Raw genomic sequence first — 17,065 nt, 5'->3', positions numbered from 1 at the left:
GAGGGAGGGAGATGGAGAGAGAGAGGAGGGAGGGAGATGGAGAGAGAGAGGAGGGAGGGAGATGGAGAGAGAGAGGAGGGAGGGAGTAGAGAGAGAGGGAGGGAGATGGAGAGAGGAGGGAGGGAGAGAGAGAGGAGGGAAGGAGATGGAGAGAGAGAGGCGGGAGGGAGATGGAGTTAGGAGGGAGGGAGAGAGAGGAGGGAAAGAGATGGAGAGAGAGGAGGGAGGGAGCTGGAGAGAGAGAGAGGAGGGAGGGAGATGGAGAGAGAGAGAGGAGGGAGGGAGATGGAGAGAGAGAGGAGGGAGGGAGATGGAGAGAGAGGAGGGAGGGAGATGGAGAGAGAGAGGAGGGAGGGAGATGGAGAGAGAGAGGAGGGAGGATGGAGAGAGAGGAGGGAGGGAGATGGAGAGAGAGATGGAGTGAGAGAGGAGGGAAGGAGATGGAGAGAGAGGAGGGAAGGAGATGGAGAGAGAGGAGGGAAGGAGATGGAGAGAGAGGAGGGAAGGAGATGGAGAGAGAGAGAGGGAGATGGAGAGAGAGAGAGGGAGATGGAGAGAGAGAGAGGGAGATGGAGAGAGAGAGAGGGAGATGGAGAGAGAGAGAGGGAGATGGAGAGAGAGAGGAGGGAGATGGAGAGAGAGAGGAGGGAGATGGAGAGAGAGAGGAGGGAGGGAGATGGAGAGAGAGAGGAGGGAGGGAGATGGAGAGAGAGAGGAGGGAGGGAGATGGAGAGAGGAGGGAGAGAGAGGAGGAAGGGAGAGAGAGAGGAGGGAGAGAGAGGAGGGAGGGAGAGAGAGAGGAGGGAGAGAGGAGGGAGAGAGAGAGGAGGGAGGGAGAGAGAGAGGAGGGAGGGAGAGAGAGAGGAGGGAGGGAGAGAGAGAGGAGGGAGGGAGAGAGAGAGGAGGGAGGGAGAGAGAGGGGAGGGAGGGAGAGAGAGAGAGGAGGGAGGGAGAGAGAGGAGGGAGGGAGAGAGAGGAGGGAGGGAGATGGAGATGGAGAGAGGAGGGAGGGAGAGAGAGAGGAGGGAGGGAGAGAGAGGAGGGAAGATGGAGAGAGAGAGAAGGAGATGGAGAGAGAGAGGAGGGAGATGGAGAGAGAGAGGAGGGAGGCAGATGGAGAGAGAGAGGGAGATGGCGAAAGAGAGGAGGGAGGGAGATGGCGAGACAGGGCGGAGATGGCGAGACAGGAGGGAGATGGCGAGAGAGGAGGGAGATGGCGAGAGAGGAGGGAGATGGCGAGAGAGGAGGGAGATGGCGAGAGAGTGGGAGATGGCGAGAGAGTGGGAGATGGCGAGACAGGACGGAGATGGCGAGAGAGGAGGGAGATGGCGAGAGAGGAGGGAGATGGCGAGAGAGGAGGGAGATGGCGAGAGAGGAGGCAGATGGCGAGAGAGGGAGATGGCGAGAGAGAGGGAGATGGCGAGAGAGAGGGAGATGGCGAGACAGGAGTGAGATGGCGAGACAGGAGGGAGATGGCGAGACAGGAGGGAGATGGCGAGAGGGAGGGAGATGGCGAGAGGGAGGGAGATGGCGAGAGAGAGGGAGATGGCGTGACAGGACGGAGATGGCGAGACAGGACGGAGATGGCGAGACAGGACGGAGATGGCGAGACAGGACGGAGATGGCGAGAGAGGACGGAGATGGCGAGACAGGAGGGAGATGGCGAGACAGGAGGGAGATGGCGAGACAGGAGGGAGATGGCGAGACAGGACGGAGATGGCGAGACAGGACGGAGATGGCGAGACAGGAGGGAGATGGCGAGACAGGAGGGAGATTGCGAGACAGGACGGAGATGGCGAGACAGGAGGGAGATGGCGAGACAGGAGGGAGATGGCGAGAGAGGGGGGAGATGGCGAGAGAGGGGGAGATGGCGAGACAGGGCGGAGATGGCGAGACAGGGCGGAGATGGCGAGAGAGGAGGGAGTTGGTGAGAGAGAGAGAGAGAGGAGGGAGATGGCGAGAGAGGAGGGAGATGGAGAGATAGAGAGAGAGAGGGAGATGGCGAGAGAGGAGGGAGACGGAGCGAGAGAGGAGGGAGACGGAGCGAGAGAGGAGGGAGACGGGGCGAGAGAGGAGGGAGACGGGGCGAGAGAGGAGGGAGACGGGGCGAGAGAGGAGGGAGACGGCGCGAGAGAGGAGGGAGACGGGGCGAGAGAGGAGGGAGACGGGGCGAGAGAGGAGGGAGACGGGGCGAGAGAGGAGGGAGACGGGGCGAGAGAGGAGGGAGATGGCGAGAGAGGAGGGAGATGGCGAGAGAGGAGGGAGATGGCGAGAGAGGAGGGAGATGGAGAGAGAGAGGAGGGAGATAGAGAGGATGGTGGAGAGAGAGAGGAGGGAGATGGCGAGAGAGAGGAGGGAGATGGCGAGAGAGGAGGGAGATGGCGAGAGAGGAGGGAGATGGCGAGACAGGGCGGAGATGGCGAGAGAGGAGGGAGATGGCGAGAGAGAGGGAGATGGCGAGAGAGAGGGCGATGGCGAGAGAGAGGGAGATGGCGAGAGAGGAGGGAGATGGCGAGAGAGGAGGGAGATGGAGAGAGAGAGAGGAGGGAGATAGAGAGGATGGTGGACAGAGAGAGGAGGGAGATGGCGAGAGAGGAGGGAGATGGCGAGAGAGAGGGAGATGGCGAGAGAGAGGGAGATGGAGAGAGAGGAGGGAGATGGAGAGAGAGAGAGGAGGGAGATAGAGAGGATGGTGGATAGAGAGAGGAGATGGCAAGAGAGAGGAGGGAGATGGCGAGAGAGGAGGGAGATGGCGAGAGAGGAGGGAGATGGCGAGAGAGGAGGGAGATGGCGAGAGAGGAGGGAGATGGCGAGAGAGAGGAGGGAGATGGCGAGAGAGGAGGGAGATGGCGAGAGAGGAGGGAGATGGCGAGAGAGGAGGGAGATGGCGAGACAGGAGGGAGATGGCGAGACAGGGCGGAGATGGCGAGACAGGGCGGAGATGGCGAGAGAGAGAGAGAGGAGGGAGATGGCGAGAGAGGAGGGAGATGGAGCGAGAGAGGAGGGAGATGGAGCGAGAGAGGAGGGAGATGGAGCGAGAGAGGAGGGAGATGGCGAGAGAGGAGGGAGATGGCGAGAGAGAGGGAGATGGCGAGAGAGGTGGGAGATGGCGAGAGAGAGGGAGATGGCGAGAGAGGAGGGAGATGGCGAGAGAGGAGGGAGATGGCGAGAGAGGAGGGAGATGGCGAGAGGGAAGGAGATGGCGAGAGGGAGGGAGATGGCGAGAGAGTGGGAGATGGCGAGAGAGAGAGGAGGGAGATGGCGAGAGAGAGAGGAGGGAGATGGCGAGAGAGAGAGGAGGGAGATGGCGAGAGAGAGAGGAGGGAGATGGCGAGAGAGTAGGGAGATGGCGAGAGAGTAGGGAGATGGCGAGAGAGAGGGAGATGGCGAGAGAGGAGGGAGATGGCGAGAGAGGAGGGAGATGGCGAGAGAGGAGGGAGATGGCGAGAGAGGAGGGAGATGGCGAGAGGGAAGGAGATGGCGAGAGGGAAGGAGATGGCGAGAGGGAAGGAGATGGCGAGAGAGAAGGAGATGGCGAGAGAGATGGAGATGGAGAGAGAGAGAGGAGGGAGATAGAGAGGATGGTGGAGAGAGAGAGGAGGGAGATAGAGAGGATGGTGGAGAGAGAGAGGAGGGAGATGGCGAGACAGGAGGGAGATGGCGAGACAGGAGGGAGATGGCGAGACAGGAGGGAGATGGCGAGACAGGGCGGAGATTGCGAGAGAGGGCGGAGATGGCGAGAGAGAGAGAGGAGGGAGATGGCGAGACAGGAGGGAGATGGCGAGACAGGGCGGAGATGGCGAGAGAGGAGGGAGATGGCGAGAGAGAGAGAGAGAGGAGGGAGATGGCGAGAGAGGAGGGAGATGGAGAGAGAGAGAGAGAGGGAGATGGCGAGAGAGGAGGGAGATGGCGAGAGAGGAGGGAGATGGCGAGAGAGGAGGGAGATGGCGAGACAGGGCGGATATGGCGAGAGAGGAGGGAGATAGAGAGAGAGAGAGGAGGGAGATGGCGAGAGAGGAGGGAGATGGAGAGAGTGAGAGGGAGATGGCGAGAGAGGAGGGAGATGGAGCGAGAGAGGAGGGAGATGGCGAGAGAGGAGGGAGATGGCGAGAGAGAGGGAGATGGCGAGAGAGGAGGGAGATGGCGAGAGAGGAGGGAGATGGCGAGAGAGGAGGGAGATGGCGAGAGAGAGAGAGAGAGGAGGGAGATGGCGAGAGAGGAGGGAGATGGAGACAGAGAGAGAGGGAGATGGCGAGAGAGGAGGGAGATGGTGAGAGAGGAGGGAGATGGAGCCAGAGAGGAGGGAGATGGCGAGAGAGGAGGGAGATGGCGAGAGAGGAGGGAGATGGCGAGACAGGGCGGAGATGGCGAGAGAGGAGGGAGATGGCGAGAGAGAGAGAGAGAGAGGAGGGAGATGGCGAGAGAGGAGGGAGATGGAGAGAGAGAGAGGGAGATGGAGAGAGAGAGAGGGAGATGGCGAGAGAGGAGGGAGATGGCGAGAGAGGAGGGAGATGGCGAGAGAGAGGGAGATGGCGAGAGGAGGGAGATGGCGAGAGGAGGGAGATGGCGAGAGAGGAGGGAGATGGCGAGAGAGGAGGGAGATGGCGAGAGAGGAGGGAGATGGCGAGAGAGGGAGATGGCGAGAGAGGAGGGAGATGGCGAGAGAGGGAGATGGCGAGAGAGGGAGATGGCGAGAGAGCAGGGAGATGGCGAGAGAGGAGGGAGATGGCGAGAGAGGAGGGAGATGGCGAGAGAGGAGGGAGATGGCGAGACAGGGCAGAGATGGCGAGAGAGGAGAGAGATGGCGAGAGAGGAGAGAGATGGCGAGAGAGGAGGGAGATGGCGAGAGAGGAGGGAGATGGCGAGAGAGGAGGGAGATGGCGAGAGAGAGGGAGATGGCGAGAGAGAGGGAGATGGCGAGAGAGAGGGAGATGGCGAGAGAGAGGGAGATGGCGAGAGAGGAGGGAGATGGCGAGAGAGGAGGGAGATGGCGAGAGAGGAGGGAGATGGCGAGACAGGGCGGAGATGGCGAGAGAGGAGGGAGATGGCGAGAGAGAGAGAGAGAGAGGAGGGAGATGGCGAGAGAGAGAGAGAGAGAGGAGGGAGATGGCGAGAGAGGAGGGAGATGGCGAGAGAGGAGGGAGATGGCGAGATGGAAGGAGATGGCGAGAGGGAAGGAGATGGCGAGAGGGAAGGAGATGGCGAGAGAGAAGGAGATGGCGAGAGAGATGGAGATGGAGAGAGAGAGAGGAGGGAGATAGAGAGGATGGTGGAGAGAGAGAGGAGGGAGATGGCGAGACAGGAGGGAGATGGCGAGACAGGAGGGAGATGGCGAGACAGGAGGGAGATGGCGAGAGAGGGCGGAGATGGCGAGAGAGAGAGAGAGAGGAGGGAGATGGAGAGAGAGAGAGAGAGGGAGATGGCGAGAGAGGAGGGAGATGGAGCGAGAGAGGAGGGAGATGGCGAGAGAGGAGGGAGATGGCGAGAGAGGAGGGAGATGGCGAGAGAGGGCAGAGATGGCGAGAGAGGAGGGAGATGGCGAGAGAGAGAGAGAGGGAGATGGCGAGAGAGGAGGGAGATGGCGAGAGAGAGGGAGATGGCGAGAGAGGAGGGAGATGGCGAGAGAGGAGGGAGATGGCGAGAGAGGAGGGAGATGGCAAGAGAGGAGGGAGATGGCGAGAGAGAGGGAGATGGCGAGAGAGGAGGGAGATGGCGAGAGAGGAGGGAGATGGCGAGACAGGGCGGAGATGGCGAGAGAGGAGGGAGATGGCGAGAGAGAGAGAGAAAGAGGAGATGGCGAGAGAGGAGGGAGATGGAGAGAGAGAGAGAGAGGGAGATGGCGAGAGAGGAGGGAGATGGAGTGAGAGAGGAGGGAGATGGCGAGAGAGGAGGGAGATGGCGAGAGAGGAGGGAGATGGTGAGAGAGGAGGGAGATGGCGAGAGAGAGGGAGATGGCGAGAGAGAGGGAGATGGTGAGAGAGGAGGGAGATGGCGAGAGAGGAGGGAGATGGCGAGACAGGGCGGAGATGGCGAGAGATGAGGGAGATGGCGAGAGAGAGAGAGAGAGGAGGGAGATGGCGAGAGAGGAGGGAGATGGCGAGAGAGGAGTGAGATGGAGCGAGAGAGGAGGGAGATGGAGCGAGAGAGGAGGGAGATGGAGCGAGAGAGGAGGGAGATGGAGCGAGAGAGGAGGGAGATGGAGCGAGAGAGGAGGGAGATGGAGAGAGAGGAGGGAGATAGAGAGGAAGATGGAGAGAGAGAGGAGGGAGATGGAGAGAGAGAGGAGGGAGATGGAGAGAGAGAGGAGGGAGATAGAGAGGAAGATGGAGAGAGAGAGGAGGGAGATGGAGAGAGAGAGGAGGGAGATGGTGAGAGAGGAGGGAGATAGAGAGGAAGATGGAGAGAGAGAGGAGGGAGATGGAGAGAGAGAGGAGGGAGATAGAAAGGAAGATGGAGAGAGAGAGGAGGGAGATAGAGAGGAAGATGGAGAGAGAGAGGAGGGAGATGGAAAGAGAGAGGAGGGAGATGGAGAGAGAGAGGAGGGAGATAGAGAGGAGGGAGATGGAGAGAGAGAGGAGGGAGATGGAGAGAGAGGAGGGAGATAGAGAGGAAGATGGAGAGAGAGAGGAGGGAGATGGAGAGAGAGAGGAGGGGGAGAGAGAGAGGGAGATGGTGAGAGAGGAGGGAGATGGTGAGAGAGGAGGGAGATGGTGAGAGAGGAGGGAGATGGTGAGAGAGGAGGGAGATGGTGAGAGGGGGGAGATGGAGAGAGAGGGGGGAGATGGAGAGAGAGGGGGGAGATGGAGAGAGAGAGGAGGGAGATAGAGAGGAAGATGGAGAGAGAGGAGGGAGATGGCGAGAGAGGAGATGGCGAGAGAGAGAGGAGGGAGATGGAGAGAGAGAGAGGAGGGAGATGGAGAGAGAGGAGGGAGATGGAGAGAGAGGAGGGAGATGGAGAGAGAGGAGGGAGATGGAGAGAGAGAGAGGAGGATGGAGAGAGAGAGGAGATAGAGAGGAAGATGGAGAGAGAGAGGAGGGAGATGGCGAGAGCGAGCAGGGAGATGGCGAGACAGGAGGGAGATGGCGAGACAGGAGGGAGATGGCGAGACAGGAGGGAGATGGCGAGACAGGAGGGAGATGGCGAGACAGGGCGGAGATGGCGAGAGAGAAGGGAGATGGCGAGAGAGAGAGAGAGAGGAGGGAGATGGCGAGAGAGAGAGAGAGAGAGGAGGGAGATGGCGAGAGAGGAGGGAGATGGAGAGAGAGAGAGGAGGTAGATAGAGAGGAAGATGGAGAGAGAGGAGGGAGGGAGATGGAGTGAGAGAGGAGGGAGATGGAGAGAGAGTGGAGGGAGATGGAGAGAGAGAGGAGGGAGATGGAGAGAGAGAGGAGGGAGATGGAGAGAGAGAGAGGAGGGAGGTAGATGGGATAAAGAGGTGGAGTAAGAGGCAGAAGAAGGACACAGAGGGGAGAATGGGTAGAGAGGATAGAGAGGGGCAACAAATGAGGGAAGGGGAGGGATGTGGAGAGGGAGATGGAGGGAGGGGAGGTGGAGAGGGAAGGGGTGAGTGGGGGAGGGAGTTGGAGAGGAGTAGAGAGGGAGAGGGAGGGAGGGGTAGGATGGGAATTGGAGTTGGAGGGTAGTGGAAGTGGAGAGGGAGAGGGGTTGGGGGTAGCTGAGGACTAGGCCTTTAGCCTACCCACATTCACCATGACCCACTGTGCTTCCACTCACCCCCATATCCCTCCTATTCACTGAATGCTCAGTAATCCATCCATCCAATTCAAGTAAACTTTGTGACCTCACAGCCCTCAGGGAGGAGGATTCCAAGGCATCACCTTTCTTTGAGGAAAGAAATCTTTCCTCAGCCCCTGACCGGCCTTCGCTCTAATCCCTTCTGGTCCTCGGAGGTAATAGGTTTTCCATGTCCATCTAGTCCAATCCTCTCCTGTTCATTCCCTCTCTCTCTTCCAAAATCCTCCCTCTCTCACTGTTTCTCTTCCCTCCCACTCAATTATTCTCTCCTATCCACTCCCCCTCTGTTTTTTCTACCCCGGTGTCTGTCCCCACAACTCTCTTCTCCATACCCCTGTTCTCTCTCCACTGCCTCCCTTTTCCTTTCCGCCTCTCTTTCTCTTTATCTGCCTGTCTCTCTCTTTCAAATACACCCACCTTCTTTCCAACATTAACAGTACTAAGTCTGTGACCACCTTAAAAACTGACTTTGCTAATCACGCAAAATGCTGCAGGAGTTCAGCAGGCCAGGCAGCATCGATGGAAAAGAGTAAACAGTCGACGTTTCAGGCCAACATCCTTAATCAGGACTCTGTTGAGGGTTTCAAAGTAGATTTGTTCACTTTTTATTGCACCTTGTACATAACTGTCTTTGTTAGTTCACCAACTTCCTCACTATGCTAGAAAAATTTGGTCTGTCCTCTTTGACCCTATCCAGTGTTTATTGATGCATCCTATCTGAACACATCACAGCTTGGTACGGCAACTGCTCTGCCTGGGACCACAGGAAACTGCAGAGTTGTGGACACAGCTCAGAAACCAGCCTCCCCTCCGTGGACTCTTGTTTACACATCTTGCCCCTTTAGTAAACCAGACTCCACCACCCCAGATATTCTCTGTTCTCCCCTCCCATTGGGCAGAAGATACAAAAGACTGAAATTAAACACCATCAGGTTCAAGGACAGCTTCGACCCACCTCTTGTACAATAAAATATCAGTCTGGCCATTCTCCTCTGACCTCTCTCATTTTCACCGTCACTCACTGGATTGTCTTCGTTTCTCACACCGTTCTCTGTAAGCTCCAGAGACTGTTGTGTGTGAAAATCCCAGAGGAGCAGCAGTTTCTGAGATACTCAAACCACCCTGTCTGGCACCAACAATCGTTCCATGGCCAAAGTCACTTACATCACATTCCTTCCCCATTCTGGTGTTTGGTCTGAACAAGAACTGACCAGTATATCTGCATGCTTTCATGCACCGAGTTGCAGCCACATGACTGGCTGTTAAGATATTTGCATTAAAGAGTAGGTGTACCTGATCGAGTTCTCACTGAGTGTACATGGTGAATAAAGTTGACAATTGGATCTGTATTCATCGATTATGGAAAATATAATCCATACAGGTTGTGTTAGGATCAGAACCAGGTTTACTATCACTAAACAACATATGCATGTTGTTTGGCAACACTATTACAGTCCAACACATATTTAAAAAATTACAATAAGAAGTGTAAGTGTGTGTGTGTGTGTGCGCGTGTGTGCATGTGTGCAAGCATGCGTGCGTGCGTGCGCCTGCCCTTAACTCCTGGTGGAGTCGGTCGTCAGGGCACCGTCATAACAAGCTTTTTGCACCAATCTTTTTGGAGATTGCTCATCGTATGGTGTGTCTTGGGCATCTGAAACCTGGCGGAGTCCATCCCTCTCCAGGTTTTTATTCACGAGGTTGAGTTGCTAGCTCGACACTCAACCCAGGCACAGATGGAGAGCGTGCAAGGGAGCCGGCCAGAATCGAACTCAGGACCTCTCGCCCCGAAGTCCAGTGCTGATGCCATGAGAATAGGCCATGTCCTGGGTTCTAGGAGTTAACGATCAGTCACAGCCTGAATTACTCCCAAACATTTACCAGTTTCTCACCTCCAGCATCCTCTGTGACACAATGTCCAAAGAAAAACCCAGTAAAGGGGCCCCCTTGTCTATTCTGTTGAATGCATCCTCGAAGAACTCCAGTAGATCAGCCAAAGGGAGTGGAAATGGGCCAGAGTGAGTGGAAGGTAATAGTGCTGAGCTCTGAGCGTGTTGCAAGCACAGTCAGGGAGAGGGTGGGATGTCTACAGGGTGTGGGGGAGATGCTAAGGAGGATTGGCAGAGGCAATCAGTTCTCACAGCCAGGGACAACATTCATCACCTGTGGAGGGGCTGTTGGGAGTAACCGCGGAGTGTCCGTAGATAGTGCATGCTGTGGCCATATGCTTTGGTGGTGGAGGGAGAGAGTGGACTGGGTGTCAGTCAAGAGGGCTGTTCAAACAGAAAATATAGAATAGTACAGGCCCTTTGGCACACAATATCATGTCGACATTTTAACGTACTCTAAAATCAATCTAACGCTTCCCTACATAGCCTCTTAGCATCTTGAACATCCTCCTTTGCCCTAGCTCACTCAACCTATCCTCATAAGCCATGCTCTCCATTCCCAACAAGACGCTGTGAATCTCCTCTGCACCCTCTCTAAAGCTTCCACATCCTTCCTATAATGAGGCGACCAGAGCTGAACACAATATTCCAAGTGCGGTTTAAGCGGAGTTTTATAGAGATGCAACATTACCCTACAGCTCTTGACTCAAGCTCCTGACTAATGAAGACCAACAACGTGTGGCAATGTTGACAGATCTATGGACATGGACCCTATTTATGAATCTCCCAATTAATCTCTTCTGCTCTTTCTCAAGTGCAATCATCAAGGGCCCTCACCACCAGACAATGCCCTTTTCTCATTACTGCCATCAAAGGAAGTACCGGAGGCTGGAGACGCATGCTCAATGTTTTAGGAACATTTCTACCCTTCCACCATCAGATTTCTGAATGGTCCATGGACACTACCTCACTATTTCTGCTCTCTTTTTGCAATACTTGTTAAAAATATTTATTTTCTTAACTTACAGGATTTAAAAAAATGTATTGCACTGTATTTCTGTTGCAAAACAAATTTCACAACATTGGTTAGTGATAATAACCCTGATTCTGATATGCAGCCCACAAGTTACTGAGTGAACCAATTTAATCTCACAATTTCACATAGCGTGTTTGCCCCTGCATCGACTGTGAACCATGTCTCAAAGGGCTTTTGTTTCAGGACTAGTCCAGGCTCACTGACACCGAAGGAGAATGCAGAGGGGCAATGCTGCCACGACAGTACCTTCTCCAGCTCTATTCAGAAAAGAGCAATAGCTCGCCCCAGTGCCCCAGACGATGTTTACCACCTTTTCTAAGGTGCAATGATGGGATCTCACTTTGCAAAAAGCAAGCAGTGTGGTGTTTCCCACATTGCAAGAGTGGTTCAGCACATCATTGGCTGCAGTGTTCTGAGCGGGATGTGTGAAGTGCAAGTTCACGGGCTCTGTTGTTTGTAATTTGGGAGCCATTTAGAGTATCGGAGTTGGGCCTGGTCGGGTCACATGGCCAAGACCAAGCAGTTAGTGCCCCTGTCACATGCGTGTGCGGCATAGTAGCACAGCAGTCAGCGCTAATGACCAGATTATTGAGATTCATTTCCTGCTGCTGTCTGTAAGGAGTTTGGACGTTTTTTTCCGTAACCATGTGGGTTTCCTCTGGGTGCTCCAATTTCCTCCCACAGCCCAAAGATATATGGTTAGGATTATTTATTTATTTAGATACAGTGCGGTATAGACCCTACCAGCCCTTCCAGCCATGTCACCCTGCAATCCCCCTGTTTAACCCATAGGACGATTTACAGTGACTGACCAGACTGTGGGAGGGAACCCTGCAGTCACGGAGAGAGCGGTGGGAAGTGAACTATGATTTATAACGACACCTGTGAGCTGCGCCCAGCACAACCCTCCGACTGTGTTGGTTATTAATACAAACTCAAGATCACCATCACACACAAAATGCTGGTGGAACGCAGCAGGCCAGGCAGCATCTATAAGGAGAAGCACTGTCGACGTTTCGGGCCAAGACCCTTCCTCAGGACTAACTGAAAGGAAAGATACTAAGAGATTTGAAAGTAGTGGGGGGAGGGGGAAATGCGAAATGATAGAAGACCGGAGGGGGTGGGATGAAGCTAAGAGCTGGAAAGGTGATTAGCTAAAGTGATACAGAGTTGGAGAAGGGAAAGTATCATGGGACGAGAGGCCTCGGGAGAAAGAAAGTGGGGGGAGCACCAGAGGGAGATGGAGAACAGGTGGGGTGATGGACAGAGAGAGAGAAAAAAACAAACAACTAAATATATCAGGGATGGGGTAAGAAGGGGAGGAGGGGCATTAACGGAAGTTAGAGAAGTCAATGTTCATGCCATCAGGTTGGAGGCTACCCAGGCGGTATATAAGGTGTTGTTCCTCCAACCTGAGTGTGGCTTCATCTTGACAGTAGAGGAGGCCATGGATAGACATATCAGAATGGGAATGGGACGTGGAATTAATCTCCCAGTGGCCACACATTTTAATTCCACGTCCCATTCCCATTCTGATTTGTCTATCCATGGCCTCCTCTACTGTCAAGATGAAGCCACACTCAGGTTGGGGTAACAACACCTTATATACCGGCTGGGTAGCCTCCAAACTGATGGCATGAACATTGACTTCTCTAACTTCCGTTAATGCCCCTCCTCCCCTTCTTACCCCATCCCTGATATATTTAGTTGTTTGTTTTTTTCTCTCTCTCTGCCCATCACTCTGCCGGTTCTCCATCTCCCTCTGGTGCTTTCCCCCTCCCCCTTTCTTTCTCCCGAGGCCTCTCATCCCATGATCCTTTCCCTTCTCCGCCTCTGTATCACTTTCACAATCACCTTTCCAGCTCTTAGCTTCATCCCACCCCCTCCGGTCTACTCCTATCATTTCACAATTCCCCCTCCCCCCACTACTTTCAAATCTCTTAGTATCTCTCCTTTCAGTTAGTCCTGATGAAGGGTCTTGGCCCGAAACGTCGACAGCGCTTCTCCTTATAGATGCTGCCTGGCCTGCTGTGTTCCACCAGCATTTTGTGTGTGTTGTTTGAATTTCCAGCATCTGCAGATTTCCTCGTGTTTGCTCGAGATCACCATTTCACTTTACATACCATGTATTCATGACAAATAAAGCTAAAACTAATCTTGTAAACAAGAAATGTGCATGATGGTAGATGGAGTGGCTTGCCAAAGGGTTTTCCCCAGGGCAGAAATGGTCAACACCAGGGAGCATAATTTGAAGGTGATTGGAGGAAAGTGTCAGAGCGAGGTGTTTCACACACAGAGTGGTGCCAGGGCGGGTGGTAGAGGATTAAAGACATTTAAGGGACTCTTAGAGTACATGGATGATAGAAAAATGGAGGGTTGTGTGGAAGGGAAGGGTTAGATTGACCTTGAAGCAGGTATTCAATTTTGGCACAGTATTATGGGCCAAAGGGCCTGTACTGTTTTATGTTCTATCAAGAGCAAGTGCAATCACTGAACACAGTCATCTTCACACTGGGGAGTGTTCCACTATGTCTCAGGCAGCTGGCAACACTAGGTCCACAGGATGGTTTAGAAACTGTTAAGCAAAGGGTGACTGAGGTAGATACAGCGGTGATCCTGTCAAGACACTCAGAGTCAGGGGGGTGGTGCTGTCAGTACTAAGAGGATGTGGTTCTGTGCATTGCCTTTAACACCTTCATGCTGTGTACTGTGAGGAAACCAGGGTGACCATTTTGTGGTGAAGCCTGGAACATCCTGTTCTTCACCCCATTCTCACTCTGACCTGCCTGTCTGCAACCCCCCCCCCCCCCCAGGTCAGAGTTACATAGAACCCAGAACATTAAAGTGTGGCCTTTCAGCCCATTATATTGTGCTGACCTTTAACCTACTCCAAGGTCAATCTCTCTTCTCTCCTACGTAGCCTCAATTTTTCCATATCTATGTGCCAATTGAAGAGTTTCTTCAAATCCCTAACATATCTCCCCCAATGGAAGGTGTTCCACACAACTCCTAGCCCCGATACTTTACTCCACTTACCTTAAAATTATGCCCCCCTCATGTTAGCCATTTGACCTAGAAGAACGCCTTTATACATTTAATCTACCGTAGTTTATCATCTTGTACCCCTCTCATCTTCCTCCACTCTAGAGAACACTAGCTCACTCAATGCTTCCTCATAAGACGACCAGCAAACAACAAATCTCATGACATATGCCAGTAACGTTAAACCTGATTCTGATTTTGATTTTTCATCCGCACCATCCCTAACGTTTGCACATCCTGACATAATGAGGATACCGCAAGGGTCTAATGGGAGACAGTGGACATTACAGACTTTATGCACACAGGCTCCATAAGGCCAAGTGGTTACCTCCTGAATTGAGAAGCAGTAAATGTGGTTCAGAAACTCCAAGGCTTAGATAAAAGTATTTAAATAATTGAAACTGTAACTTTGCTCAGCACTGTGTCTATCGTTCCCCACCACCACCCCATCCTTCTCCACCTCCCTCTCTTGCAGACACCCCACTGTCCTCTCCAAAAACCTCCCCCTCAGGACTGACACCCCCTACACATTCCCCCTAACCAGCCAACACCCCCCACCCACCCTTCCTCCTGTCTCTCCCTCTCCCCTCCCCTATCTACCTCTGTCTCCCCTTCCCCCACCCTCCGCCCTCTGTAACTTGACACACCCTCTCTCTGTCTGACGAACCCCCCACCAACCCCCTCCCCCAGTCCCCGCCTGCCCGCTGACCTTTCCCAGCAGTTTATTCTCAATCCATTCGGTTCCAAACAATGAATCGGCTGAACCAGCCGCAAGCCCCACCCCGCGACCCCTCTCCGGGACCAGGAAACTCGAGTTGCCACTACAACCTGCACAGAGTAGCGTGCAAGGTTTAGGCACAGATTGTTGAAATACACTCTTCCCCGAAGAGGACCCGATTTGGTTATTCGAGCTACAAACTCACCCAGGGAGACAGAGGCGATTAGCAGGGAGAGGACGCAGAGAGACATTTTCCGCTGAGGGTGGAGATCTCACTGCGTGTACTCGACAACCAAATGAGAGAACCGTGAGTCTGCTCTCTCTCTCTCTCTGCTCGTCGACTTCAGGAAACGAAACTTTCGCCTGCACCAACCAATCGGAAAATTGAAAGCTTCTCAAGTAAGAGGCCCCTCCCAACCCAACGTTATTTGCCTCAAGGGTCACACCTCGCCGCCCCCTGCATTGGGGGACATTTCATTTCCCTCCAGGCGTGTAGCATAAGGAGGACTTGGTCAGAGACTCAAAGGGACAGGCAGCAGCTGTGGAGAGAAATGCTTTGAGTCAAGAAATTATCTGGGGACCTCAGGAAGGGGAAGCCAAGCGAACACACACCAGTTCTCACTGAGGACAAGGAGAACATTTTCAAGTTCCTGGCTCAAATCAGTCATGCCAGTTGGCAATATTTCATTAGGAGTTTGAACACGACATCACTCTCAGAAATTTCTACAGTTGGAGAGCATTCTGAATGGCTCCATCACCGTCTGGGACGGAGGGGCCACTGCACAGGATCGAAAAAAGCTGCAGAGGGTTGTAAACCCAGCCTGCACCAGCCTCCCACCATCCAGGACATCTTCAAAAGGAGATGCCTCAAGAAAGCAGCACCCAGGACATGTCCTCTTCTCATTGCTACCATCGGGGAGGAGGTGCGCACTCAGCGTTCTAGGAACAGATTCTCTCTCTCACCATCAGATTTCTCAACAGTCCATGAACACCACCTCACTACTTTTGCTCTCTTTTTGCACGCCTTACTCATCGACTTGTATTTCTGCTTGTAACTTCTGTTTTATGTATCACCCTGCACTGCCGCGGCTGCCAAACACACGGTGATTCTGACTTTGATCAGCATACAAGATGCTGGAGGAACTCAGCAGGTCAGGCAGGGAATAAACAGTCTGCTTTTCGGGCTGAGAACCTCCATTAGGATCATGATTCTGATTCTTAGAACAGGTTAGGGGAGAAATCTATGTCCTGGACCCAGCAGACAGAGACAATCACAAGGAAGGTGCATTTTACTTTCTTTATGAGATTAAGGAGGCTTCCCTTGTCATTGGACACCTCTAGCAAACTTCTACAGATGTACTGTTGAAGGTATCCTGACTGGTTGTATCAGAGTCTTGTACGGCAACTGGAATGCACAGCGACATAAAACGCTGCTGGGAATCGTGGACGTGGCCCAATACTTCACAGGCACAACGCTCCTAACAGTATCTATTATCAAAGACCCCAACCATGCAGGAAGCCTGAAGTACACACCACTGATTTCAGGAACTGCTACTTCCTCTCAACGATTCAGTTCTTTGACCACCCAACACTAAACAGTACATTTAGCAACACTATTACCACTTTCATCACTTTGCACTAACATGTACTGTGTTTTTTTTTAAAGTTCAAAGTAAATTTATCGTCCAACTCAGTGGCCACTAAATTCGGTACCTCCTCAGAGGTCACTGAGTGAATGTTCGTGGTCTTCTGGGGCTGGAGCACATCCACTTCAAGATTCAATGTGTTGTGCGTTCAGAGATGCCCTTCTGCACACCACTGTTGTCACCTTCCTGTCAGCTTGAACCAGTCTGGCCATTCTCCTCTGACCTCTCTCATTAACAAGGCGTTCTCAGCCATGGGGTTCTGATGTTACCATCAGCCATTCTTTGGGGTTTCTTGTTTCGTGGATGTCTGTGAAGAGTAAGAATTTCAGGTTGTATACTGTATACATTCTCTGATATAAAATTGAACCATTTAAACTACTGTTCAATGGATGTTTTCAAAGGCACCACGAGTGAATCTGCAGATTCTGGAAATAAATAAAAACACAAAATGCTGGCAGAACTCAGCAGGCCAGACAGCATCTATGGGAGGAGGTAGTGACGACATTTCGGGCTGAAACCCTTCACTACCTCCTCCCATAGATGCTGTCTGGCCTGCTGAGTTCTGCCAGCATTTTGTGTTTTTATTCAATGGATGGTTCTTGTTTTTCACACCAGTCTCTATAAATTTGAGAGACTGCTGTGTGTGAAAATCCCAGGAGATCAGCAGTTTCTGAGATACTCAAACCACCCTGTCTGGCACCAACCATCATTCCACAGTCAAAAACATTTAGATCACATTACTTCGACATTCTGATGTTTGGTCTGATCAACAACTGAACTTCTTGACCATGTCTGCATGCTCATATGAGGAGGTGGTTATATCTACTCTCTCTATACCCATGACTGTGTGGCTAGGCATAGCTCAAATACTATCTATAAATTTGCTGATGATACAACCATTGTTGGTAGAATCTCCAATGGTAATGAGAGGGCGTACAGGAGTGAGATATACCAGCTGGCTGAGTGGTGTCGCAGCAC

General features: G+C 53.2%; 1 protein-coding gene across 1 annotated transcript in view; it reads right to left on the bottom strand.

Annotated features, from left to right (window-relative positions):
• LOC140728748 (uncharacterized) overlaps window positions 1-14,809 on the bottom strand; it is a 52,472-nt gene extending 37,663 nt beyond the window's left edge. The window contains exon 1 of the mRNA XM_073047696.1: window positions 14,647-14,809. Coding sequence (XP_072903797.1) covers window positions 14,647-14,692 — 46 coding nt within the window. The 5' untranslated portion in view covers window positions 14,693-14,809. The remainder of the gene's footprint in view (window positions 1-14,646) is intronic.
• Window positions 14,810-17,065: the final 2,256 nt, after the last annotated feature.

The sequence above is a fragment of the Hemitrygon akajei genome, chromosome 6, assembly GCF_048418815.1.
Source record: "Hemitrygon akajei chromosome 6, sHemAka1.3, whole genome shotgun sequence".
NCBI lineage: Eukaryota > Metazoa > Chordata > Chondrichthyes > Myliobatiformes > Dasyatidae > Hemitrygon > Hemitrygon akajei.
This window is presented reverse-complemented; position numbering and strand designations above follow the sequence as displayed.